The sequence below is a fragment of the Myotis myotis genome, unplaced genomic scaffold (genome assembly GCF_014108235.1).
Source record: "Myotis myotis isolate mMyoMyo1 unplaced genomic scaffold, mMyoMyo1.p scaffold_m19_p_5, whole genome shotgun sequence".
Classification (NCBI taxonomy): domain Eukaryota; kingdom Metazoa; phylum Chordata; class Mammalia; order Chiroptera; family Vespertilionidae; genus Myotis; species Myotis myotis.
The window spans coordinates 109,364,138-109,391,504 of NW_023416357.1; the positions used below are offsets into that span (position 1 = coordinate 109,364,138).

A 27,367-nucleotide genomic window follows, 5' to 3' on the forward strand; every position below is an offset into this window, starting at 1 on the left:
AGAATAAAAAAAGGAAAAGAAAAAAAGGAGAGGCTGGGAGCTTCTGTCGCAGGGGGGCTTGGCCAGCCCAAAAATGGCCCTCAGCCCCTCACCTAGACTTGCCAGTCACCCCAGTGGGGACCCCCAACCCTAAAGGGGGTGTGGCCAGCTGAAAACAGCCATCAGCCCCTCACCCAGGCTGGCCAAACCTCCATAGAGTGAGGGTCCCCACTGGGGGGGTGGCATGACCAGCCTGCAAATAGCCATTAGCCCCTCACCCAGGCTGGCCAGGCACACCAGTGGGGACCTCCACCCTGAAGGGGGTGTGACCAACCTGCAAACAGCCATCAGCCCCTCACCCAGGCTGGCCAGGCACCCAAGTGGGACCCCCACCCTGATCCAGGACACCCTTCAGGGCAAACCAGCCGGCCCCCACCCGTGCACCAGGCCTCTATCCTATATAGTAAAAGGGTAATATGCAAATTGACCCTAACAGCCGAATGACTGGGAATGACTGGTCACTATGACACACACTGACCACCAGGGCCCAGACGCTCAATGCAGGAGCTGCCACCTGGTGGTCAGTGTGCTCCCACAGGGGGAGCCCTGCTCAGCCACAAGCCAGGCTGATGGCTGCCAGTACAGTGGCGGTGGTGGGAGACTCTCCCGCCTCCTCAGCAGCGCTAAGGATGTCCAACAGCGGCTTAGGCCTGCTCCCCACTGGCAAGTGGACATCCCCCGAGGGCTCCCGGGCTGCCAGAGGGATGTCTGACTGCCAACTTAGGCCCAACCCCCTGGGGAGCGAGCCTAAGCCAGCGAGCCAGCAGGTGGTCATCCCCTGAGTGGTCCCAGACTACGAGAGGGCACAGGCCAGGCTGAGGGACCCCCCTGAGTGCACAAATTTTTGTGTACTGGGCCTCTAGTGGTTACAATAAAAGAAAAAAGGAGAATAACAAGTGTTTATTAGGATGTTTAGAAACTAGAACCCTGTATATTGCTTATAGGAATGTAAATGGTGCAGACACTGTGGAAAACAGTTTTGTGGTTCTTGAAAATATGAAACACAGAATTAGCATATGAATGAGATATTCTACCTTTAGGTATATTACCCAAAGAATTGAAATAAGTATTCAAACTAATACTTGTATTGAAATATTTATAGCATAGCTATTCAAAATTAGCCAAAAGATGTCCTATATGTTCAACTACAGATGAACAGATATAGGAGTTGTTTTATATATACATACAATGAAGTGTTATTCAGCAATCTAAAATAATAATGTACTGATACATTGTGTAACATGGATAAAACTAAAAATAATTAGGCTCAGTTAAAGAAAGCAGACATAAATGGTCACATATGGTATGATTCCATTTATATGAAACTAGAGGCCTGGTGCACGAAATTTGTGCACAGGTAGGGTCGCTAGGCCTGGCCGGTGATCAGGGCCGATCTGTGGGGTGACCAGCAATGCAATCGGGGGGCCTCCACTGGCACCTGCCTTGGCCAGCCTGGCACTACCCGCTCACTGGCCCTGCCTCCCACCGTCGCTGCTGGTCGCCACCCTCTGCAGGGTGACCGGCAGGCCGACCAGGGGGCACTTCCGCTGGCACCCACCTTGGCTGGCTTGGGCCCTGTGGGCTGGGGCAGCTCCTGCATTGAGTGTCTGCCCCCTGGTGGTCAGTGCACATCATAGCGACCGGTCATTTCACCATTCAGTCAATTTGCATATTAGGCTTTTATTATATAGGACTAGCAGCCCTGTGGACAAAAATTTGTGCACTCAGAGGGGAGGGGGGGGCCCTCAGCCTGGCCTGTGCCCTCTCGCAGTCTGGGATCCCTCGGGAGATAACGACCTGCTGGCTTAGGCCTGCTCCTGGGTGGCAGAGGGCAGGCCCAATCCCTAGGTGCAGCCCCTGGTCGGGCTCAGAGCAGGGTCGATTGGGGAGTTGGGGCGCCGCCCCCTGTCATGCACAGAGCAGGGTGGATTGGGAGGTTGTGATGCCACCCTCAGTCACGCTCAGGGTAGGGCTGATTGCGGGGTTGGGGCAGTGCCCCGTAACACTCAAGGCAGGGTCAATGGGGAGGTTGTGGCGCCACCCCCTGTCATGCACAGAGCAGGGCCAATCAGGGGGTTGGGGCTCCATACCCTGTCACGCACAGAGCAGGGTCGATCAGGGGGTTGGGGAGCTCTCCCCTGTCACGCACAGAGCAGGGCCCATCAGGGGGTTGGGGAGCTCCCCCCTGTCACACACAGAGCAGGGCCGATCAGGGGGTTGAGGAGCTCCCCCCTGTCACTCACAGAGTAGGGCCAATAGGGGAGTTGGGGCACCGCCCCCTGTCACACACAGAGCAGGGCAGATCAGGGGGTTGGGGCGCCACACCCTGTCACACACAGGGCAGGGCCAATGGGGAGGTTATGGCTCTACCCCGTCACACACAGAGCAGGGCCCATGTGGGGGGGGGGTTGGGGCGCCGCCATTGTCACACTCAGGGCAGGGCCGATGGGGAGGTTATGGCTCTACCCCGTCACACACAGAGCAGGGCCCGTGGGGGGAGAGGGGGTTGTGGCACCGCACCCTGTCACACACAGAGACTCAGGGCAATTAGGGGTTTGGGGAGCTCCCCCCTATCAGGCACAGAACAGGGCTGATCAGGGGGTTGGGGCGCCTTCCCCTATCACAAACAGTGCAGGGCGGATAGGGAGGTTGTGGCCCCGCTCCCTGTCACATACAGAGCCGCAGGGCAATCAGGGGGTTTGGGCACTGCCCCCTGTCACGCTGATCCCGGTGCGGGGAGGCCTCGCGGCTCCGCTGATCCCGGTGGTGGGAGGCATATTACGCTTTTACTATATAGGATAGAGGCCTGGTGCACGGGTGGGGGCCGGCTGGTTTGCCCTGGAGGGTGTCCCGGATCCGGGTGGGTTTCCTGCTTGGGTGCCTGGCCAGCCTGGGTGAGGGGCTGATGGCTGTTTGCAGCTGGTCACACCCCCTTTAGGGTGGGAGTCCCCACTGGGGTGCCTGGCCAGTCTGGGTGAGGTGCTGAGGGCTGTTTTCAGGCTGGCGGGTGACTGAAGCTCCCAACCACTCCTTTTTTTCTTTTCTTTTTTTATTCTGGGCCAGCTTTAGCTCTGAGGCTTGGCTCCAGCTATGAGGCCTCAGCTGATGAAAGCAGGTATCTGGTTTGTTTGGGTTCTATAATCGAAACACTGTTTCAACTCCAGCTCTGAGATCCCGGCTGGCTAAAAGCAGGTTTCTGGAGTTTGTTTAGCTTCTATATTTTTAACAATGTTTCAAACTGCAAGCTCAGAGGCCGGCAATGGCAGGTGGGGAACATTGGCTCCCTCCGTCACTGAAGCAAGCAAGCCTCATGTTCACTTCACCTGCCTGGCTGCCAGCCGCCATCTTGGCTGGCAGTTAATTTGCATATCCCCCTGATTAGCCAATGGGAAGGGTAGCGGAGGTATGGCTAATTACCAAGGTTTCTATTTTATTAGATAGGATATCCTAAACAGTTAAATCCATATATAAAGAAAGCTGACTGATTAGTGGTTGCTAGGAGTTTAGGATAGGGAAAATTAAGATGTGATTTCCTAATTGATATAGGGTTTTATTTTTTAGTGATGAAAATATCTTGAAACTAGATATGTGCACATACATTATAATCATATTAAATGACACTGAATTGTTCACTTTAAAATTGTTAATTTTAAGTTATATGAATGTTTCCCTAAGTCAGTGGTCGGCAAACTCATTAGTCAACAGAGCCAAATATCAACAGTACTTCTTCAAAATAGACTCGCCAAGGCTGAAAACCGACTTCTGCGCACGGGCCACGAAATTTCAATCACACTGTACATGCACGCCCACATGTGGTATTTTGTGGAAGAGCCACACTCAAGGGGCCAAAGAGCCGCATGTGGCTCGCGAGCCGTAGTTTGCTGACCATTGCCCTAAGTTATATGAATTCCATCTGAATTACAATTAAAATGTGAAAAATGGAAATGAGTCATTTTAAGAACTTGAAAACACTTTGGCTTGGTTTATTTTGTGAGATGGATAAAGTTATAGCGTATTTTCAAAGATTATATTTTGCAGCAAATTGTGTATGATTTGAAACTCCAGGGTTTGGAAGCAAAAACGTTTAAAATGCTAGTGTTCAAGAAGTAAGGACATAATGGAATTACTAAAAAATGAGGTCATAACCAATGCACTTTATTAGACTTGATCAGAGCACTTCTTTGTACCATTATCCAGTAATGGTTAGGGGGCATGGAGGTTTAAAATGCAGATGTTATCCTACTGTAAGTACATTGGTCTAGCAATTGAAAATAATCAGGTGGTGAGAACACGGGCAAGAGCAATACTTAATGCTCTTCTCACTAGGATCTAAGAAACTATCACATATTAATTTAGTTGGGAAGAACTTTTGCAGAGACTTTTAGGTTGCTCTATTCTCCAATCAAATTCACTACATACTGCCTGACTAAAGAAGGGTTATAGTCATCATAATTTTTAATGTATGGGATGTCAGTGTCTTATCCATAGATAGATGCATTTGCATATGTGTAAGGCTTTAAGGTAGATTATGAAATGGCTAACATTTCAGTATTGCTGGTATACAGATGAAAATGATTTTCTGCACCTGACCTTTTGATTTTATTTTGTGAAATAAGAACTATGACCTTTCACAATAACAGCAGCATTAGAACTCACCATAAGAAAAAAATTCCATGGTTGGGACACACCATATTGTCCTGGAAAGACAGCTTCTACATACCATGTCACAAGGCCATACAAGAAAGCATCAAGTAAAAGCATCCCCATCATATAGCCAAATATGAGGTTATCCTCAAGGCTGGCCGGTGTCCAAAGGTTATTCCAGTTAAGACCAATTCCTGAAATAAAAAAGAGATATTTACCATAAATGAAAGCTCTGTGATTAAAACAGCAGAGAAAAAAGATAGTTGATACTCTAAATTTTGCCACTATGAATTATCTATATGTTGATACCCTTAGTATGTAGCTCATCTAAGAAAATAATGGAATATGTAATAACATTGGTTTTATCCCTCCTCCCTTCAAAACCTACAAAAAATAGAAATTATTGCAACAATACCAACAACTGAAATAATAAAGAACAAAAATATTAAGAAAAAAAGCAGATCTACAAGATCCTATCCTTCTACTTTACCCCTCATGCTAAACTCCCACTGAAATAACCATAAGGATATAAAACTTGGAAAAATATTCAGCAGCACTAGAGGTGGATACTGACTACCAATCAGAAGAGAAAAAGTAGTTTTTCTTATCTATAGTGCTGATAAAAGGGAAAAAGGAAGCCACTGAAAGAAGACAAGTAATCCTTTATTCTTCTAATTCCCCTATTTCTAGACAAAGTTAGTGCAACTGGAAAAGCATGAGGGCTTGCAGTAAACTCCTAATTCAAAGAGGCAAGATATGCAGATGACAATGACCCATGTAATTTGTCCTTCCTTCAACATGAGCCCTCCCTTTCCTATAGACCAGCACCATCAGCTGAATATTCATGAACACCGTCTTTCAGAAAGCTATGATTGTCAAAATGAAAGCCATTTTGAGGCAAGGAATACTAAATTAGAAACCACAGGAAAAAACAAAGGTATAACATAAATTTTCAGAAAGTCTACCATAACTTGAGAAATTCTACACTCAAGCACAATAGGAGTTCCTGAAAGAGAAAATAAATAGTATAGAAAAGAAACAATCCTATATAATAAAACACTAATATGAAAATTGACCGAATGGCAGAACAACTGGTCGCTATGATGTGCACTGACCACCAGGGGGCAGACGCTCAATGTAGGAGCTGCCCCCTGGTGGTTAGTGCGCTCCCACAGAGGGAGTGCTGCTCAGCCAGAAGCCAGGCTTACAGCTGGCAAACACAGCAGCGGTGGCAGAAGCCTCTCCCACCTCTGCTGCATGTGGGGGGTAAGGAGTGAGGGGTTCCAGACTAAGAGAGGGCACAGGCTGGGCTGAGAAACACCCCCACCCCAGTGTATGAATTTTGTGCACTGAGCCTTTAGTAACTACATAGTAAAATAAAATAACTGGATAAAAGTAACTCAATTTGAAAACTTAAAGTGTACATCCTGTTGCAGATTAAGTCAATGAAAACCCCATATCCATATCAATTCTAGTGAATTTTTAATGCTTCATGTATAAAGTAAGACTAATATAAGTACCTATAAAGAAATCATACATATATTCTTTCAATTGACTACTCATTGGAAGTAGATGTTTATTCAAGCCTCCTTATCCATCAGTAAGTGCAACAAAATTCTCTTTAAATCCCAACAAAAATTTTCATTAGATTTGACAAAATAATTTAAAATTCAAGAAGAGAGCAAAGTGACAAGAGTAACTAAAGAACAGGTATAGGTATAAGACTAACATATTAAAACTTGTTGTAAAGCAATAATGAGTAAAAACATTGTGGTATTAACAGAAAAAATAAATGAAAAAAGACCAATAAAACAGAAAAGACCACCAGAAACAGATCCATGCACCTATGGAAACTTGGTGTAAAACAAAGGTGGAATTAGAAGCCAACAGAGAACAAACTATCCAATAAATGATTGTAATAGCTCCATTTTCCTATTGAAAATAATCAAGTTCTTACTTCATAATAAACGGATGTATCAACTCTATGCTTATTGAAAATCCTAATGTAAAAATGGACATACATAAAATTTAGAAGAAATTATAAGATTTTTATCTTTATGACTCTGGGTATGAAAGGATTTCTTGGAAAAGACTGACAAAATGATTACATTAAATTAGGGAAGCTAACAATGCAAATGTCATTTTAGAAAGGAAGTCTATTCTAGAAAGAAAGACAAGGAGGAAAGGCACACTCCTAGACCCACAGTAAAAATAAAATAAAAGGGATGGAGAGCAGGTATATGGATCCTAGGTTTTCCAATTTCAGGGAGACCCTGCAAAATCATTCAGGGTATCATGTAGAAATATCCAACAGTGTGTAATTGTGGCACTGGTACTGGCAAAATCAGGCAGCTAGATACATGGGCCTATGGCAGTGTACTGGCTCCTTGTGTCTTAAAAGTCAGAGCTTGCAGAACTTTCTAAGTGTTTGTGAAAGCTAAAGATTCTCAGAGAGAGCCAGACAGTGGCAGAGACCCAGATGAGAAAAGTAGCCAGAATCACATTTCTAACAGATGAGCTACCAGTACATTGTGCTACATGGGCCATAAATAATCACACTTCAGCTCAGTCTTGGTATTCTACCGCAGAGGCAAAAATTCCATAGGACACCACATAGATTGGAGGTCTCTATATTCACCTACCATAAGAGATTCCTAAATTCCCACCCACATGCATATAATTTTGAAGAATAAAAAGAGAAGAGATGCCTGGAAGACTGACTCATCCAGAACATGAATAAGTCACTGGGTTAGACTGACATTTTTTCAGCCCAGTAGAGCAGAGTTTGGAGGAAAATTAGTTATAGGAAATAAAGAAGTTATATTTGTTTTTAAAATGAGAGTAGGGTAATGCATTATTGGAAAGGATGGAGGAAAACTCATGCACCATCAGAGAAATTGATTTCTTTTCGAAGATTATTGTAAAAGCAACTAAAATTAAGTTATGGGATATCCCAACGTGGTGGTCAGCAGGATGGCAGTGAGGGAGAGCGTGTGAGTAAGTAAAGGAGAAAGAGGGGCGGGTGTGGATGGGTGTGGTGTGTGTGGGGGTGAGTGAGGGACAGTTAGATCTCACAGGAGTCTGGGGACTGGTGGGAAGGGCTCTCCTGGACATGGAGCCCCTGCTGCTGGCTTGGGGCAGAGCCTATGCCATCTTGAAGGGGGAGCATTAGAGGCCAATAGCACAGTGACATCAACACCCAGACTGCCCCCTGACACCAGAGTTGCTCGTCTGCCACCCATGCAGTGAGTGGCACCCTACCTCGCTGGCAGCTCCCAGGAGGGACAGCAGGACAGAGAGACTTCCAACATTGTGCATCTCCCCTGCATGCCTGACCTGGCTCTTCAGGACCCTGTAAGCACCCGGTAGTGGTGCGCCTGAATGTGGCTCTTCAGGATCCCAAGCACTCCAGCGCCCAGCCGCTGTGCCAGCAACCCATATGACAGCACCCCACATACTAGGACCTGGCTGACCTGAACACTGTGTGTCCATTCCTCATGCACAGAACCAGAGCTTCAGAGACACTCCATGCCTGGACCCAGCATGCCTGGTAGCCGCAGGCCTGGCCCAGCACTTCAGAACCCCATACACTCCCAGTGGCTGCATGCCCAGACCTGGAGCTTCAAGGACCCCCACACACCAGTGATTGGTCGCTGTGCCAGCACCCCATGTGTGTGGACACTGCGTGACTGGACCCAGAGCTTCAGGACCTCATGCTGATCTTCATCCTGCGTGCCTGATCCAAAGCTTCAGGGACCACCAGCTTTCCAGCACCAGCAACACCGCAACTGGACTCTGTGCATTGGTCCCTGCATCTAGGGCTCCCAGTTCAGGGACTGGGCACTTTAGGACCCCATTGGACCTGGAGTTTCAGGGACTCTGGACGCCCAGACCCAGCTCACCCTGTTGCCACACACCTGGAATCAGTGCTTCAGGGACCCTGTTGGAGTCATATACCAGAAGAAGTATGTACGTGCTCCTGCTGACCCCAAGCACCTGCACTGGACAACTGAGGAACCAGATCCATAGGGGAAAGGAACACAACTCAGAGCAGAGACAAAGGCATGAAATTGAAGGCAGACCTAGCCTCTGGACTAAGGAATCCTGGACCATTGGATCGCTAAGGGCTTCAAATTCTCAGGCCACAAGCAGGTTTCCCAGGGCCAGAAAGTGACAGCAACTCACATTACATAGAAACAAATACAAAGAGACAGCAAAAATGGAGAGACAAATAAACAACCTACAAAGGAAAGGAAAGGAGAAGTCATCAGAAAATAAACTAAATGAAATTAAGGAAATCAATATGTCTGAAAAAGAATTCAGAGTAAGGGTCATACAGTTCCTAAACTGGCTGGATGAGAAAAATCAACAACATATGTAAGAACCAAGAGTAAATGAAGAATGATACAGCTATGATAAAAAATGGAAGGTTTCAGCAGTAGACTAGAAGAAGTGGAGGACTGAATCAGTGAGTTAGAAGACAGGGCAGAAAAACACACCCAATCTAAACAGCAATTGGAGAAAAAAATTAGAAAGCAGGAGAGGAACTTAAGGGAGCTTTGGGACAATGTAAAATGAAGCAACATCTGTAAAATAGGGGTGACTTAAGGACAAGAGGAGGAGCAAGGATTAGAAAACCTATTTGAAAAAATAATGACAGAAAACCTCCCCGATTTGGGGAAGAAAGTCACGTAAGCACAGAGAGTCCCAAACAAGACGAACCCAAAAAGACCCACACCAAGACACGCCATAATTACAGTGGCAAACATTAATGATAAAGAGAGAATCTTAAAGGCTGTAAGGGAGTGACAGAGAGTTACCTACAAAGGATCTCCCATTATATTATCAAATGATTTCTCAACAGAAATACATCAGGCCAGAAGGGAATGGGATGAAGTATATAAAGTGATGCAAAGCAAGGGACTGAATCCAAGAATACTCTGTCCAGCAAGGCTATCATTCAAAATTGAAGGGGAAATCAGGAGCTTTGCAGACAAAGAAAGGCTAAGGGAGTTTATCACAACCAAGCCAGCAATGCAAGAAATACTAAAGGGATTGTTTTAAAAAGAAGAAATAGAAAGGGAAGAAGGAACACAGGCATAAAGAATAAAAATGGCTACAAACAAGTACTTATTAATAATAACTTTAAACATAAATGGATTAAGTGGTCCAATCAAAAGATACTGAGTGGCTGAATGGATAAGAAAACATGACCCATGTATTTGCCATCTACAATAGACCCACCTAAAAACAAGAGACTCACAAAGACTGAAAGTGAAGGGATGGAAAAATATCTTTCAGGCAAATGGAAATGAAAAAAAGCTGGGGTAGCAATACTTACATCTGACAAAATAGACCTCAAAGTGAAGACCATAACAAAAGATAAAAGGAAGGCTACTTCATAATATTAAAGTGATCAGCCCAACAAGAGGATATAACTATGGTAAATATATATGCACCCAATTCAGGAGCACCCAAATACATAAAAGAAAAACTCCTGGAAGATATCAAGGGAGAGATCGAAAGCAATACAACCATAGTAGGGGACTTTAATACCCCACTGACATCACTGGATAAATCTTCAAAAAATCAACAAGGAAACAGCAATCCTAAACAATGACTTACTAGGTCAGATGGACTTAATTGACATCTTCAGAACATTTCACCGCCAAAATATGGAATATACATTCTTCTCAAGTGCACATGGGACATTTTCAAAGTTAGACCACATATTAGGACACAGGCTAAGTCTTTATAAATTCAAGAAGATTAAAATTATATCAAACAACTTCTCAGATCACAATGGCATACAATTCGAAATCAACTACAATAAAAACAATTAAAAAATCAAACACTTGGAGGCTAAAGAGCATATTATTAAACAATGATTGCATTAGCAAAGAGATCAAAGGAGAAATAAAAAACATCCTGCAAACAAATGACAATGGAATTACACCAATTGAAAATCTATTGAACAGACTGTAAGCAGTCCTGAGAGGGAAGTACATAGCATTACAGGCATACCTCAAAAAACAAGAGAAACTGGTAATAAATAATCTAACTCTATAACTTGAAAAATTAGAAAGAGAACAACAAGAAAAGCCCAGAGTAAGCAGAATGAAGGAAATAATAAAGATCAGAGTGGGAATAAATAACATAGAGACAAAAAAAAAGAGCTGGTTCTTTGAAAGCATAAACAAGATTGATGAACCTCTAGCCAGGCTCACCAAGAAGCAAGAGAGAGGACCCAAATAAACAAAATCAGAAATGAAAGAAATGAAGTGATATCAGACCCCATAGAAATACAAAGGATTGTAAAAAAAATACTGTGAACATCTCTATTCCAACAAATTGGTCAACCTAGATGAAATGGAAACATTCCTAGAAAAATACAATCCTCCGAACTCAATCAGGAAAAATAAAAAAAAAATCTGAATAGGCTGATAACTATGGAAGAAATTGAAGCAGTAATAAAAAACCTTCCATCAAACAAAATCTCTGGTCCAGATGGCTTCACAGAGGAGTTTTACCAAACATTCACAGAACTAAAACCTATCCTTCTCAGACTATTCCAAAAAATTCAAGAGGAAGGCATACTTCCAAGCTCTTTCTATGAACACACCAGTGCCCTAATCCCAAAACCAGATAAAGACAAAATAAAGAGAATTACAAGCCATATCCCTGATGAACATAAGTGCTAAAATCCTCAACAAAATCCTACCAAACTGGATCCAGCATTACATTAGAAAGACCATACACCATGATCAAGTGGGATTTATTCTGGGGATGCAAGGCTGGTACAATATCCACAAATCAATAAACATAATATATCACATAAACAAATTGAGAGACAAAAAAACATAATCATAACAATTGATACAGAAAAAGCATTTGACAAAATCCAACACTCTTGCTTGATAAAAACTTTCAGCAAAATGGGAATAGAGGGATCATACCTCAACATAATAAACGCCTTATATGACAAACTTACAGCCAACATCACACTCAATGGGCAAAAATAAAACCATTTTCTCTAAGAACAGAAACAAGAAAGGGATGCTCACTTTCACCACTCCTGTTATACAAAGTATTGGAAGTACTAGCCATAGTGATATGACAAGAAGAAGAAATAAAAGGCATCCAAATTGGAAAAGAAGCAAAACTGTCTTCTTTTGCAGATGACATGATATTGTACATAGAAAGCCCTAAAGACTGCATCAAGAAACCACTAGACTTAATAAATGAATTCAGCAATGTAGAAGGATACAAAATTAACACCCAGAAATCTATGGCTTTTTTTTAATACACCAATAATGAACTCACAGAAAGAGAAACTAAAACAAATGCCATTTACCATTGCACCACCCCCCCCCCCCCCCGCCCAAAAGAAAAGATACCTAGGAGTAAACTTAACGAAGGAGGTAAAAGACCTGTACTCAGAAAACTATAGGATGCTGAAAAAAGAGATAGAGGAAGACATGAACAAATGGAAGAATATACCATGTTCATGGATTGGTAGAATCAACATCATTAAAATGCCCATACTACCCAGAGCAATGTATAGATTCAGTGCAACCCCCATTAGGATACCGATGGAGTATTTCAAAGACCTAGAACAAACTCTCCAAAAATTCATCTGGAATAAAAAAAGACCCCAAATAGCTGCAGCAATCCTGAGAAAGAAAAAGAAAGTTGGAGGGATCACAATACCAGATATCAAGCTATATTGCAAAGCCACTGTTCTCAAAACTGCCTGGTACTGGCACAAGAACAAATATTTAGACCAATGGAACAGATCAACGCAAGCCATTATGTTCAATTAATATTTGACAAAGGAGACAAGAGCATATGATGGAGTCCAGACAGTCACTTCAATAAATGGTATTGGAAAAATTGGACAGATACATGAAAAAAAAATGAAACTAGACTACCAATTTAAACCATACATAAAATTAAAATGGATCAAGGACTTAAACATAAGATGGAAAAAACCATAAAAATCTTAGAAGAAGCCATAAGCACCAAAATATGAGAAAATAAACAACTGGGACTACATAAAAATAAAAGGCTTTTGCACAGCAAAAGAAGCCATCAACAAAACAACAACAAAGCACAGTGCATGGGAGAACATATTTGCCAATCTTATATCCAACTTAGAGGCCCGGTACATGAAATTTGTGCACTTGAGGGGGGCGAGGTTCCCTCAGCATAGCCTGCACCCTCTTCTGGTCCGGGACCCCTCAGGGGATGTCCATCTGCTGGCTGAGGCCTGATCCTCGGGGGAGATGGGCCTAAGCTGGCAGTCAGACATCCCTCTCACAGTCCGAGACTCTTACAGCCGGGACCCCTTGCTCCTTACCACCCATCTGCAGCAGAGGCAGGAGAGGCTCCCGCCACCACTGCTGCACTTGCCAGCCATGAGACTGGCTTCTGGCTGAGCGGTGCTCCCCCTGTGGGAATGCACTGACCACCAGGGGGCAGCTCCTTCGTTGAGCGTCTGCCCCATGTTGGTCAGTGCGCATCATAGCGATTGGTCGTTTCGCCAGTTGTTCCACTGTTCGGTCAAGTTGCATATTAGGGTTTTATTATATAGGATAAGGGTTTAATCTCCAAAATTTATAGGGAACCCATACAACTTAACAAAAGGAAGATAATCCAATAAAAAAAATGGGCAATAGACCTAAATAGACACTTTGAAAGTGGACATACAGAATGCCAAGAGACATATGAAAACATGCTCAAAGTCACTAATCATCTGAGAGATAAAAATCAAAATGACAATTATGTATCACCTCACACCTGTCAGAATGGCTATCATCAACAAATCAACAAATGACAAGTGCTAGTGAGGATGCGGAGAAAAAGGAACACTCGTGCACTGCCGGTGGGAATGCAGACTGGGGCAGCCACTGTGAAAACAGTATGGATTTTCCTCAAAAAAATAAAAATAGAACTGCCATTTAACCCAGTGATCCAACTTCTATGACTATACCCTAAGAAATTAGAAACACCAATCAGAAAGGAAATATGCACCCCTATGTTCACAGCAGCACAATTTACAATAGCTAAGATTTTTTTTTTTTTAAACTATATTTTATTGATTTTTATACAGAGAGGAAGGGAGAGGGATAGAGAGTTAGAAACATGGATGAGAGAGAAACATCGATCAGCTGCCTCCTGCACACCCCCTACTGGGGATGTGCCCGCAACCAAGGTACATGCCCTTGACCAGAATCGAACCTGGGACCCCTCAGTCCACAGGCTGACGCTCTATCCACTGAGCCACACCGGTCAGGGCAACAATAGCTAAGATTTGGAAACAGCCTAAGCACCTATCAGCAGGTGAGTGGATTAAAAAACTGTGGTACATCTACACGATGGAATACTTCACTGCAGTAAAATAGAAGGAGTTCTTACCATTTGCAACAGCATGGATGGCCCTGGAGAGCACTATGCAAAGTGAAATAAGCCAGTCATAGAAAGATAAATAGCACATGATTTCACTCATTTGTGGAATATACTGAGCAACATAAACTGATGAACAAAAATAGATCCAGACACATAGAAGCATCCAACAGACTAGTAAACCTCAGAAGGAAGGCAGAGATACTTAGGAGAGGGTGGTGATAAGAGATCAATCAAAGGACTTGTGTGCATGCATACAAGCATAACCAATGGTCACAGTCAGTGGGGAGATGAGGGCTTGTGCTGGGGTGTGGGAGTGGGCGGGGATAGGTTAAGGGGGGAAAAGGGAGATATATATATATAATACTTTCAACAATGAAGAACTAAAAGAAGTACTAATAATATTCCAGAAACTTTTTTGATTAGCTAATAATCAAGTGCTTAAAATCTGACTGACAGTATACATGGGTGGGCAAAAGTAGGTTTATAGTAGTGAGTACACAAAAGTTTATTCTTAAATTATTTGTTTGTATTTTTCCATATGAACAATTGTAAACCTACTTTTGCCCACACCTGAATATGTTATCAATGAAGTCAAGCTTTCACATGAAAGACAGAATCTGGGAAGCTATTGTCTGTCACCACAAGCTGGAGAGTTTCTGTACACTTAGACTTCTCTGATGAGATCAGTGGAGTTGTTAACTAATGGTTGTTTTTTACAGACAAAAATAGGTACAATGAAAAGAGCAATTTGGATCCTATTATGAAACTATGAGTCTCCATTCTAGTTTAATGGAGTCCAACCAAGCCAAATCTATGAAGGGTTCCATTAGTGACAGTGGATTCCTGAGCATGTGATTTTAGGAGCAGGTTCACTATAGCTAATCATAACACTGGCAATGGCTAAGTGGATTTTTGTCTGGGTCAGCCTTATCTGAGGAGAGCAATGTAGATAAATCCAATATGAATGTGGTAACCAAATTCTGTACCTCAAATCTGAAGAATTTACTAATAAATATGGTTATCTTTCTTCTTATTAGCCTTATTAATAAGTAATAATTATAATCAGAAAAAAATTAAGTTACGAATACTTTATAAAATAGCATTTTTATATCTCATAATTTTTTATATTAGTATGCATTTTGTATGAGCAAATATATACGTACTATGAGAATAATAGCAAAAAATTGGAAACCACGTAAATGTGCATTGAGAAAACTAGTTAATTATAGTACTTCTTCACAATGAAATATACAGCTTTGTAATAAAAAAGGAGTGTGTCTATATGGGAAGAGGAAAATATAAAGCATTAGGTAAATATAGCACAGTGTAGATTAGAAAGTTTAAAATTCTTTTATTCAAGAGTATAACTGGGGGTTTATTGTGAAGCGATGGGAACTTTTAATTTTACACATTTCTGATTTCTTTTACAGTTAACATAATTGTCTTTATAAAAAATAAGAAAATCTGGGAATAAATAATATTTGTTACATTTCTTACCTTCTTACCCACTGTCTCACACACCCTGCCTTATTCTACCTTTCTGGGAATCAAAAAGTAAAGGCAAAATTTTCAAGGCAAACACTTACCCTTTATTTCTAAGTTGAGCAGAAGATTAACCCCCAGTGCCAGTGCAACATTTGAGCTGAGACAGGCAGCCACCTTGTTGGTGATGGTTATCTGTCCATACTTACCAATAATGGATTTAAATGGAAAGAAACTGGCAAAATATAGGAGGCTTCCAGCAGAAGCAGCCAAATGGACTGCAAATAAAATGGAAATTATAAGGTCAGTTTTAAGCAATATGCAAAATAATGAATTACAAATAACTTTTTACCTATATAAAAGGCTAATATGCTAAGTGTCTGACTGCCTGACCAGGTGCTCTGACAGGCACTGACCACCAGGGGTCAGATGCTTAATGCAGGAGCTGCTGAGCTGCAGTTAGTTGGCAGTGGCAGTTCTCGGGTGATGCACCCTGAAACCGGAGAGGCACCTTCGGCTGAGGGTTATGTTGTTGGGGCACTATAGGCCCTGAATCTGGTTTACTGTACACTTGCATTTGTGTACAGTAAATGGGACCCCCCAGGGCAGTGATGGTGAACCTTTTGAGCTCGGCGTGTCAGCATTTTAAAAAACCCTAACTTAACCCTGGTGTCGTGTCACATATAGAAATTTTTTGATCTTTGCAACCATAGTAAAACAAAGATGTATATTTTTGATATTTATTTTATATATTTAAATGCCATTTAACAAAGAAAAATCAACGAAAAAAAATGAGTTCGTGTGTCACCTCTGACACGCGTGTCATAGGTTCACCATCACTGCCCAGAGGATGTTGGAGAGCCAGTTTCCACCCAATCTCTGCAGGCCAGGCCAAGGGACCCCACCTGCCGGAGGGACCCCGCTCACTCCGCAGACGCTCTTTTGAATAACAGCACTGCCCCAGGTGTGGCCATCTGGGGAGGGACTGTGGGAAGTTGGCTCCAGGGCGTGTCTGGCCTGTATCGCCCAGTACTGCCCTGCCAGCCACCTTCTAATTAATTTCCTTTCAATGTGCAAGAATCCATGCACTGGGCCACTAGCTAAGGATATAAAGAAGAAGCCACATCAAGACTGGTAGGATGGGTGGAGATGCGGATCGTGCTGGTCTCATACTCACCTGTGGCAGATAAAAATCAAGAGGAATATCTCAGCTGAAAAAGTCTTCCCCATCTCCTCCCAGGAGAGAAGGATACCAGCTCCATACCAGGCCTCAAGGATTGTGTCTGAGTGAGGAGGAGGGCTGCTGGAGTCCCAGGCATCCCTCTTAAAGGGCCAGCATAGGAACTTTGACTCAGCCCCTCTGAGCTCCATGGAAGGGGCATCACATTGAAAGGCACCAGGGACATAAGGAGAGGAACTGAATCATCTGGTATCAGGGCCAGAGCTAGAGGAAGCTTTCTCTCAGACAGAAGGGCTGGCAGAGGCCAGTGTTCCTTTTCTGAGACTGTCCCTCCCCTCCATGCGTCTTCCCCCCCCACCCCCTCCCCCCTGCCCAGCCTAGCAGATGGGTGCTATATCTGAATCTCTATCAATCTCACTATCATTGTTCACATTTCCTGAGATCCCACCCCACCCAACTTGTGGACCCACCCACGCTGTTTCCAGTGACTTTTCCATACAAACATCCTATCTTGGCTCACGCTTCAGACTTTCCGAAAATCTCCCAAAAAAGGAGCATCTGAACTTGTACCTCTTGCTAAGTGACCCCAGGTCTGGACTAGCAGCAGCAGCAGGACTTGATTCACAACCTTTAAGCCCAGCACAGGTAGCAGCCACCTAAAGGTCACTTTGTAGTTCATGCTGGGTGGCCCAGAATAGAACACAGGCAGCAGCTGACCTTGGTCTGCACCTCCTGGGAGGCCTAGAGCCAGCTCACCCGGTGGACAGCTTCAGACCATGTATAAGCACCATCCAACCACCTCCTCAAGTGAAACATCCAGGAGGGTGGCTTGGTGGGCACCACAGCCCTGCTGAAGTAAATCCTGCTCTGAGGGGTGGGCCCCTATATAGCTGATCCTCCAAATGATCACAGCCACTCCTTATAGCCAATCTGCCTGGAGGCAAATCCCTCCCATTGACTTGCCAAGAGCAATCAAGGCAACTCTAACAGAAAGGAGTACAGAGCCACACCAGTGGGGTTACCTGAATGCCCAGCTCAGGTGAACAAGAAGGCTGTGCCACTTGATACCACAAGACTCCTACTACATAAGGCCATGCAACCAAGCCCATGATACACAGCAACTATTCCTAAGACATAGAAATAAACATAGTCTGCCAAAATGAGAAAATAAGGAAACATGTCTCAAATGAAAGAACTGAATGAAACTCCAGAAAAAGAGGTAATCAAAATGGAGACAAGCAATTTAGTAGATGCAGAGTTCAAAACACTCATTAGAACTTAGTAATAACTCCAACAGCATAAAGAGGAACATAGATACCATAAGCAGTAACCAATCAGAAATGATGGATACATTATCTTAAATGAAGAATAATGTACAGGGAATCAACAGTAGAATAGATAAATCTGAGAATCAAATCAGAAATTTGGAATATAAGGAAGCAAAAAATACCCAATTAGAACAACAATAACAAAGAATGAAAAAAATGAAAATAGTTTCGGAGCCTCTGAGACAACTTCAATCATACCAATATTCACATCATGACGGTGCCAGAAAAAAATAGAGAGCAAGAAATTGAAAAACTATGTAAAAAATTATAATGATAGAAATCTTCCTTACCTGGTAAAGGAAACAGACATACAAGTCCATGAAGCACAGAGAGTTTCAAATAGATGAACCCAAAGAGGCCCACACCAAGACACATCATAATTAGAATGCCAAAAGTTGAAGACTAAGAGATAATCTTAAAAGGTATAAGAGGAAAGCAAATAGTTACCTGCAAGGGAGTGCCCATCTGACTGTGCAGCTGATTTCTCAAAAGAAATTTTGAAGGCCAGAGGGAGTGGCAAGAAATATTCAAATTGATGAAAAGCAATGACTTACAAACAAGATTACTCTACCCAGCAAAGCTATCACTTACATTCCAGACAAGAAAAAGCTAAAGGAGCTCATTGCCTCCAGACAAGTATTAAAAGAAATGTGAGTTTTCTTTAAAAAGAAGAAAAAGAAAATATAAAAATATGAACAGTAAGATTGCAATATATATATATATATATATATATATATATATATATATATATATAATCTTTCAACAATGAAATCTAAAAAACAAAATAAATGAACAAGCAGAACTAAAAAAGACTCATAGATACAGAGAACATGTTGATGGTTGCCAGATGGGAGGCAGGTTGGGGTGGAGCATAAAAAAGGTGAGGGCTTAAGAAGTAAAAATTAGCACCCACCCCAGACAAGGCCTGGCCCCGTGCACCTAAGGAAACAGCAATGGGGCCCTGTACTATGGGCACAAGAAGCCTCTGCTACCACCACAGTGACTCCCTGGGCACAGCTTCAGCTTGGAGAGGGTGCCACCTTGAAAGGTTTAGGAGGTCCTCCTTGGGAGGATGCCCTGGGGAGCGGCAGTGGCCAGGTGCCAAGCCTCGCCACCATCTGAACTCACTTTGGCCTGGGTCCAAAGCCATGTGCACCCTGCCTGGAACCCGTGAGCCCACAGAGGTCACAACTCAGACCCGTACTCCCGTAACAGACACCAGCGGGACCTCTGCACCTGGCATGTACCCAGCCTAAACCCGTGTGCCTCACATAGACCCACCACCACATGACTGCCACAGACCCAGCAGGACTCAGGGCCCTGCTCTGTACTCACCCACCACCACCACTATGGTGCAGCCAGTGCTGCCCTAGAGCCCAGCTGCTCGGCTGCAGCACCAGGGATCCGGGGCAGGAACTAAGCTGAAGGCTGGGAGGTGGGCGTGGCCTCCCCTGCCCTGAACCTACTAGAACCGAGGACCTGAGGAGACTGAAGAGGCTGGGGATCTGTGGTGAGACGGGAGGCCTGGGACTGAGAGGAGGCCCGGGGGCACTGGCTGTGGAGATGAGTGGGTGGAGCAGGGAAGCCTGGGCGGAAGTCCCTGGATAGAGCAGCGCTGGCACCCACCCTCCTGCAGCCTGGGAAGCTCCTCCGACCAGTGGGAAGGGCCGGGCAGTGGAGCTCAGGCCCAGCCTGCACTGGAGGGGCCTGGAGGACACACTTGACACTGAATCTGGGGGCCCCTCTATTTCTTGGAGGAGCTCCTTTGGGAGAGCAGAAAGGGGCTGGACAGTGGCTTAAGGAAGGAGGATCAGCCCTGCCCACCTGGAACACAGGGAGGTCCCCTCTTTCCTGGCAAAACAGCTGCTTCTGACCCAACCTGCAGTGACCTGAGGCAAGGGGAGCAGCGGGGGGCAGGAAGTCTGTGCCCCTGCAGGTGGCAGAGAGGAGCTGCCAGCAAAGCAGACAGAGCTGCGGCATTAGAAGGAGGGGAGGGGCCTACCACCCCCAAGCTACTGGCACCAACCCCAACACCAGTCTGACAAAACCATCCCAGCCAAGACCAGGCTACCCCCGCAGAGCCCAGCACTATGAGGGGAGGGGAAGGGAGTGCAGCTCAGAACAGGGACAATCAAGTTGTGAGACTCAAGGCAGCCCAGCCTCTGGGCTAAGGAGTCCCCGCCCATTGGACTACCAAGGGCTTCAACCCCTCAGGCCTCAATCAGGCTGCCCAGGGCCAGAAAGTGACAGTGACTCACACGACCTGCACCAGAGAAGCTTCCAAGGGGCCCAGAATAGACACACCAGGGACCAGACTCAACAATATCAGAGCAAAATCCAGTGAGCTCCACAAATAGCAGACCCAACGGTTTTTCAGTCTGTGAGTGTGTGCAATTGTGATTTTCTATCTGTGTGTGTGAGTGGGGTTTTTTATTTTTCCCTTTTTTCTTCTCTTTTTCTTGCATATCCCTAATTTTTCTCTTCACATTGATTCTATTCTACTTTTGTCTATTATTATTATTATTATTATTATTATTCCTTGTTTTGTTTTTCTCATTTTTTTTCATTTTACTTTTTCTATCTATATCTTATATTACTTATCACTACATTACTAATTCACTTATTTTCTATTGCCTTTCCTTTTTCCCAATTATAATAGTACTTCTAGATTCCTCCTTGCTACCATTTAGTTCAGTGGTTCTCAACCTTCTGGCCCTTTAAATACAGTTCCTCATGTTGTGACCCAACCATAAAATTATTTTTGTTGCTACTTCATAACTGTAATGTAGCTACTGTTATGAATCGTAATGTAAATATCTGATATGCAAGATGGTCTTAGGCGACCCCTGTAAAAGGGTCATTCGACCGCCAAAGGGGTCGCGACCCACAGGTTGAGAACTGCTGATTTAGGGTTTTTTTTTGTTTGTTTTTGTTTTTATCTTTTTTTTCCTCCCTTTTTCTTTATACTCCCTCTAAGTTTTTGGTCGTGTGTCTTTTAATATTCTTTTTATTTTTTCTTTGCTTTGCTTTCTCTTCTTTTTCTTTCTTAGTATTTCCTGTTGTTGTATTGAGTAGTTTGATTTTTGTGGGTTTTTTTGGATTAGTACTGTGTCTTATTCTGTTCTGTCAGCACCTGTATAACAGCTGGCATGATGAGATTGGGGTTGAGCCTCACTGGCAGCAAGTCAGAGAGGAGATCCTTCCACAAACGAAACATCAAAAATCAAGTCCCAATTACAACAAGAGAGCCCACATAATGCACACAAGAGGCATTCCTAGAGCATCCAGTTCAGGTGAACAAAGAGATGGCACCACTAGACCTCTCAAGACACTTTCTACATAAGGCCATCCCACAAAAACTGGGAAGCATAACAGTTCTATCTAAGACATAGAAGCAAATACAGAGAGACAGATAAAGTGGGGGGACAAAGAACTCCCAAAGAAAGGAGTCTCCGGGAAAGGAACTAAACAAAACGGAGGCAAGCAGCTATCAGACATAGAGTTCAAAGCAATGGTTATGAAGATGCTTAAGGAAATTAGTGCAAATTGTAGCAGCATGAAAATGGAAATAGAGGCCATAAACAAGAACCAGACAGAAATGAAGAATGATATATCTGACATCAAGAATACACTGGATGGTATTAAAAGTAGAGTGGATGAAGCAGAGGATGGAATCAGTGATTTAGAAGACAAGGTAGAAATAAATACCCAATTAGCGCAGCAAATAGAAACAAGAATGAAAAAGCAGGAAGACAGTATAAGGGAGCTCTGAGACAACATGAAACGTAACAACATCCACATTATAGGAATAATACCAGGAGGGGAGGAAGGTGAGCAAGAACCTGTTTAAAGAAATGACAGAAAACTTCCCCAACCTGGTGAAGGAAAATGTCACACAAGTTCAGGAGGCACATAGAATCCCAATCAAGATGAACCCAAAGAAACCCACACCTAGACACATCATAATCAAAATGGCAAATGTTAAAGACAAAGAAAGAATCTTAAAGTCAGCAAGAAAGAGACAGAAAATTACCTACAAAGGAGTTCCCATTAGAATGTCAGCTGACTTTACAAAGAAACACTTTGTGCCAGAAGGGAGTGGCATAAAGTAATCAAAGTAATGAAAGTCAAGGGTCTAAATCCAAGACTACTGTATCCAGCAAGGCTATCATTTAAAATCAAGGGTGAAATAAAAACTTTCCAGACAAAAAACACTTAAAGGAGTACATTACTACCAAAATAGCAATGCAAGACATGTTAAAGGGACTGCTTTAAGAAGAAGAAAATGAGAGAGAAAGGATCACAGGCAGAAAGAAAATAACAATGGCAATAAAGAAGTACCTATCAATAATAATCTTAAATGTAAATGGATTATATGTTCCAGTTAAAAGACATAGGATAGCTGAATGGATAAGAAAACATGACCCCTATATATAATCTACAAGAGGCCTACCTAAGAACAAAAGATACACACAGTCTGAGAGTGAAGGATGAAAAAATATATTCCATGCAAATGGAAAGGAAAAAAATCTGGGGTAGCAATACTCATATCAGACAAAATAGACTTCAAAACAAAGACCGTAACAACAGACAAAGAAGGCCAATTCATAACACTAAAGGTAATGATTCAATAAGAAAATATAACCCTTGTAAACATATATGCACCCAATATAGGAGCACCCAAGTTCATAAAAATCACTTGATGGACTTTAAGAGAGAGATTAACAGCAATACAGTCATAGCACTGGATTTCAACACCCCATTGACACCATTGGATAGATCTTCCATACAAAAAATCAACAAGGAAACAGTGGCCTTAATTGATACACTACACCAGATGGATCTAACTGATATTTACAGAACATTTCACCCCAAAGCAACAGAATATGCATTCTTCTCAAGTGCAAATATAATATTCTCAAAGACAGATCACATGTTAAGGCATAAAACAAATCTATACATATTCAAGAAGACTGATGTAATACCAAGCATCTTCTCGAATCACAATGGCATGAAGTTAGAAATCAACTACAATAAAAAAACCCTCAAATACATGGTGGCTAAACAGCATGTTATCAATTGATAAATGGGTTAACAATGAGATCATGGAAGAAATAAAAAAACTTCCTGGAAACAATTGAAAATGAACACACAACCACGCAAAACCTATGGGACACTGTGAAAGCAGTCCTCAGAGGAAAGTTCATAGCATTACAGGCCTACCTCAAGAAACAAGGAAAAGCACAAATAAATTATTTAACCATACAACTAAATGAATTAGAAAGAGAACATCAAGAAAAGTCCAGAGGAAGTAGAAGGAAGGAAATAATAAAGCACAAAGTGGAAATAATAGATATAGAGAATTTTTTTAAAAAGCACAGAAGATCAATATATCTAAGAGCTGGTTCCTTGAAGAGATACAAGATTGATCAACCCCCAGCTAGGCTCATTAAGAAACAAAGAGACAGGCACACAAATAAATAAAATCAGAAATGAAAGTAGTGATTTAACAATGGGCAGCCAGAAATACAAAGGATTGCAAACAAATACTGTGGGAACTATATTCCATCAAACTGGACAACTTGGGCAAAATGTACAAATTCCTAGAGACATACAACCTTCCAAAACTCAATCAGGAATAATCAGAAAACCTGAGTAGGCCAATAACAATGAGGAAATTGAAGCAGTAATTTAAAAACTCTCAGCAAACAAAAGTCTTGTGCCAGATGGATTTACAGGAAAATTTTACAAAATGTTCAGAGAAAAACTAGCACCTATCCTCCTAAAACTATTCAAAAAAATTTTTAAGAGGAACACTTGCAAGCTCTTATTATGAAGCCAGCATTATCTTAATTCCAAAACCAGATAAAGACACTACGAAGAAAGAAAATTCCAGGTCAAAATCCCTGATGAACACAGATGCTAAAATCCTCAACAAAATATTAGCAAATCAGATCCAGCAATATATTAAAAAGATCATACACCATGATCAAGTAAAATTTATTCCAGGGATGCAAGGTTGGTACAATATTCACAAATCAATAAATGTGATACATCACATAAATAAATTGTAAGATAAAAATCACATGATCATATCAACAGGTGCCAAAAAAAACCCCAAACCCCAAAAGCATTAGACAAAGTCCTGTACCCTTTCTTGATAAAAATTCTCAAGAAAGTGGGAATAGGGTCATCATACCTCAACATAATAAAGGCCATATATGACACACCTACAACCAACAGAATACTCAATGGTTAACAACTAAAAGAGTTTCCTTTAAGAACAGAAACAAGACAGGGCTTTCCACTTTCAGCATTCTTATTCAACATAGCACTAGAAGTCCTAGCCACAGCAATCAGACAAGTAGAATAGACAAAAGTCATCTAAATTGGAAAGGAGAAAGGAAAACTCTCATAATTTACAGATTACATTATATCGTATATAGAAAACCCTAAAGACTTCACCAGGAAACTATTAGACTTAATAAATGAATTCAGCAATGTAGCAGGGCACAAAATCAACATCTAGAAATCAATGGCATTTTTATACACCAACTAGAGGCCCGGTGCATGAAATTCATGCACTTGGAGGAGGGGGGGGTCCCTCAGCCCAGCCTGCACCCTCTCGCAGTCTGGGAGCCCTTGGGGGATGTCTGACTGGTGGCTTAGGTCCACTCCCCCTAAGCTGACAGTCGGATATCCTTAGCGCTGAAACGGAGGCGGGAGAGGCTCCCACCACCACCACTGTGCTCACTAGCTGTGAGCCTGGCTAAGGGTTTCTGGCTGAGTGGTGTTCCCCCTGTGGGAGCGTACTGACTACCAAGGGGCAGCTCCTGCAATGAGTGTCTGCTCCCTGGTGGTTAGTGAATGTCATAGCAACCTGTTGTTCTGCTATTTGGTCGATTTGCATATTAGCCTTTTATTACATAGGATCTTTTATTCCTAGAAGTTCCACTTTGCTCTTTTCTTTTTTTAATTTTATATATTTTTAAATTTACTTCAGAGAGAAAGGCAGAGGGGAAGAGAGATAGAAGCATCAATGATGAGAGAGGATCATTGATTGGCTGCCTCCTGAATGCCCTCCACTGGGGATCAAGTTAGCAATCCAGGCATATGCCTTTGACTGGAATCAAACCCGGGACCCTTCAGTCCATGGGCCGATGCTTTATCCACTGAGCCAAACCAGCTAGGGCATACTTTGCTTTTTTCTATATCTTCTATTTATCTCCTTATTACGTTCATGCTTTCCTTTAAGTTCCTCAACATATTTATAATAGCTGTCTAAAATTCTTGTCTGCTTTCAATCATTATTGGGTTTTTTTAGTCTATTTATATTTCCTGATTTTGATTCTCACTTTCCTGCTTCTTCCCAATAATTGCTAAGTGTCTAAATTTTTTGTTCTTCTTTTAAATAGCAGCTTTACTTGGAAGACAGTTAAATTGCCTTCAGATCAGCTTTCAAGACTTGAATTTAAGCTCTGTTGGTATGGACTTATGGTGGCCTTTGATCTAGGGCTATTTAGCCTTAATATCAAGGCATGGCCCTTATGGGGGTCTCTATTAACTATACCAGATGTTCAAAAAGGTCTCATTACTGTGTGGGATCAGAACTCTACCATCTCTCAATTCTTTGTTAGTGCTGGGACTTGTTCAGCCTATAGCTTCCTAGTAGTTTTTCTGTTCTCAGTAATTGTTCTTGGACCAACCACTTGAAATCTCATTCTAAGTATGCAGGGCACAGTATGCAGCTAGTGACTCAGTGAGACCCCATGCAGATATTTGGGGCTCTTTATCTGGGCAATGCCTTTCTCTCTGATACACTGGCCCACAAAGTCCAGCCACTGCAGCCTCGCTGATCCCCGATCTGTTTCCCCATCTCAGTGAGAACATGCTCTGTTTAGAATCCCCTTCCACAGACTGTGTATGATCCAGAAAGGTTCTCCAGGCAGAAAATCAGGGACATACATATTAGGGCTCTCTCCCTTTGTTTCCCTTCTCTCAGTGATCAGAATTCTGCATTGCCAGTTGTCCAATGTTTGCAAACAGATGTTTCATAGGCTTTGTCCTGTTCTTTATTTACAATGAAGAAAGGCACTGAGGACTTGGAGTTCCCTCCTGTGGCTGCCAGCACGCATCCAGGACTCAGGGTTCCCTCACAGCCCTGGCTTCATCAGGAATGACGTCTGGTCTAATTAGCATATTATGCTTTTATAATTATAGATAATGAGCTCTCATTAAGAGAAACTAAAAAAAATACCATTTACCATTGCAACAAAAATATAAGATACCTAGGAATAAACTTAACCAAGGAGGTAAAAGATCTATACTTGGAAAACTACATGGCATTGAAAAAAGAAATAGAGGAACATACCAAAAGAAAAGAGGGAAGATATACCATGTTCATGAATTGGAAGAATTAACATCATTAAGATGTCTATAATACCCAAATTAATATATAGATTCAATGCAATTGCTATTAAAATACCAATGGCATACTTCACGAAACTATAACAAATACTCCAAAAATCTATATGGAACCATCAAAGACCTCAAAAGCTGCAGGAATCTTGAGAAAAAAGAAAAAATTTGGAGGGCTCACAATATTGGATCTCAAACTATATTACAAAGCCATTATAACAAAAACAGCCTGGTACTGGCACAAGAACTGGCATATACCAGTAGACCAATAGTTCAGAAGAGAAACCCCAGAAATTAACCCACACCATATGGTCAATTAATATTTGACAAAGGAGGTAAGAACATATAATGGAGTAAAGATAAACTCTTTAACAAATGGTGTTGGGAAAACTGGCAGACACATGCAAAAAGAGGAAACTAGACCACCAACTTACACCATACAGAAGTGTACGCTCAAAATGCATAAAAGACTTAAATATGAGGCATGAAACCAAAAGAAAACAGAGGCGACATGTCTCAGACATGTCATGTAGTCGAATTTTTACTGATACATCTCCTAGGGAAAGGAAATAAAGGATAAAATAAACAAATGGGACTACATCAAAATAAATAGCTTCTGCACAGAAAAGGAAACCATCATCAAAATGAAAAGGGAACCAACCTCGCCGGTTTGGCTCAGTGGATAGAGCGCCGGCTTGCAGACTGAAGGGCCCCAGGTTCGATTCCGGCCAAGGGCACATGTCCGGGTTGCGGGCTCGATCCCCAATGGGGGGTGTGCAGGAGGCAGCCAATCAATGATTCTCTCTCATCATTGATGTTTCTGTCTGTCTCTCCCTCTCCCTTCCTCTCTGAAATCAATAAAATATAT

The 27,367-nt window shown here is 42.5% G+C and overlaps 1 protein-coding gene across 1 annotated transcript in view; it reads right to left on the reverse strand.

Moving 5' to 3' along the window:
- The window catches only part of LOC118656595 (ATP-binding cassette sub-family A member 3-like), a 343,556-nt gene that overhangs the window by 225,113 nt on the left and 91,076 nt on the right, over nt 1–27,367 (reverse strand). Inside the window, exons 8-9 of the mRNA XM_036310023.1 lie at nt 15,678–15,851; nt 4,696–4,877 (exon numbers count right to left, since the gene is read on the reverse strand). Coding sequence (XP_036165916.1) covers nt 4,696–4,877; nt 15,678–15,851 — 356 coding nt within the window. The remainder of the gene's footprint in view (nt 1–4,695; nt 4,878–15,677; nt 15,852–27,367) is intronic.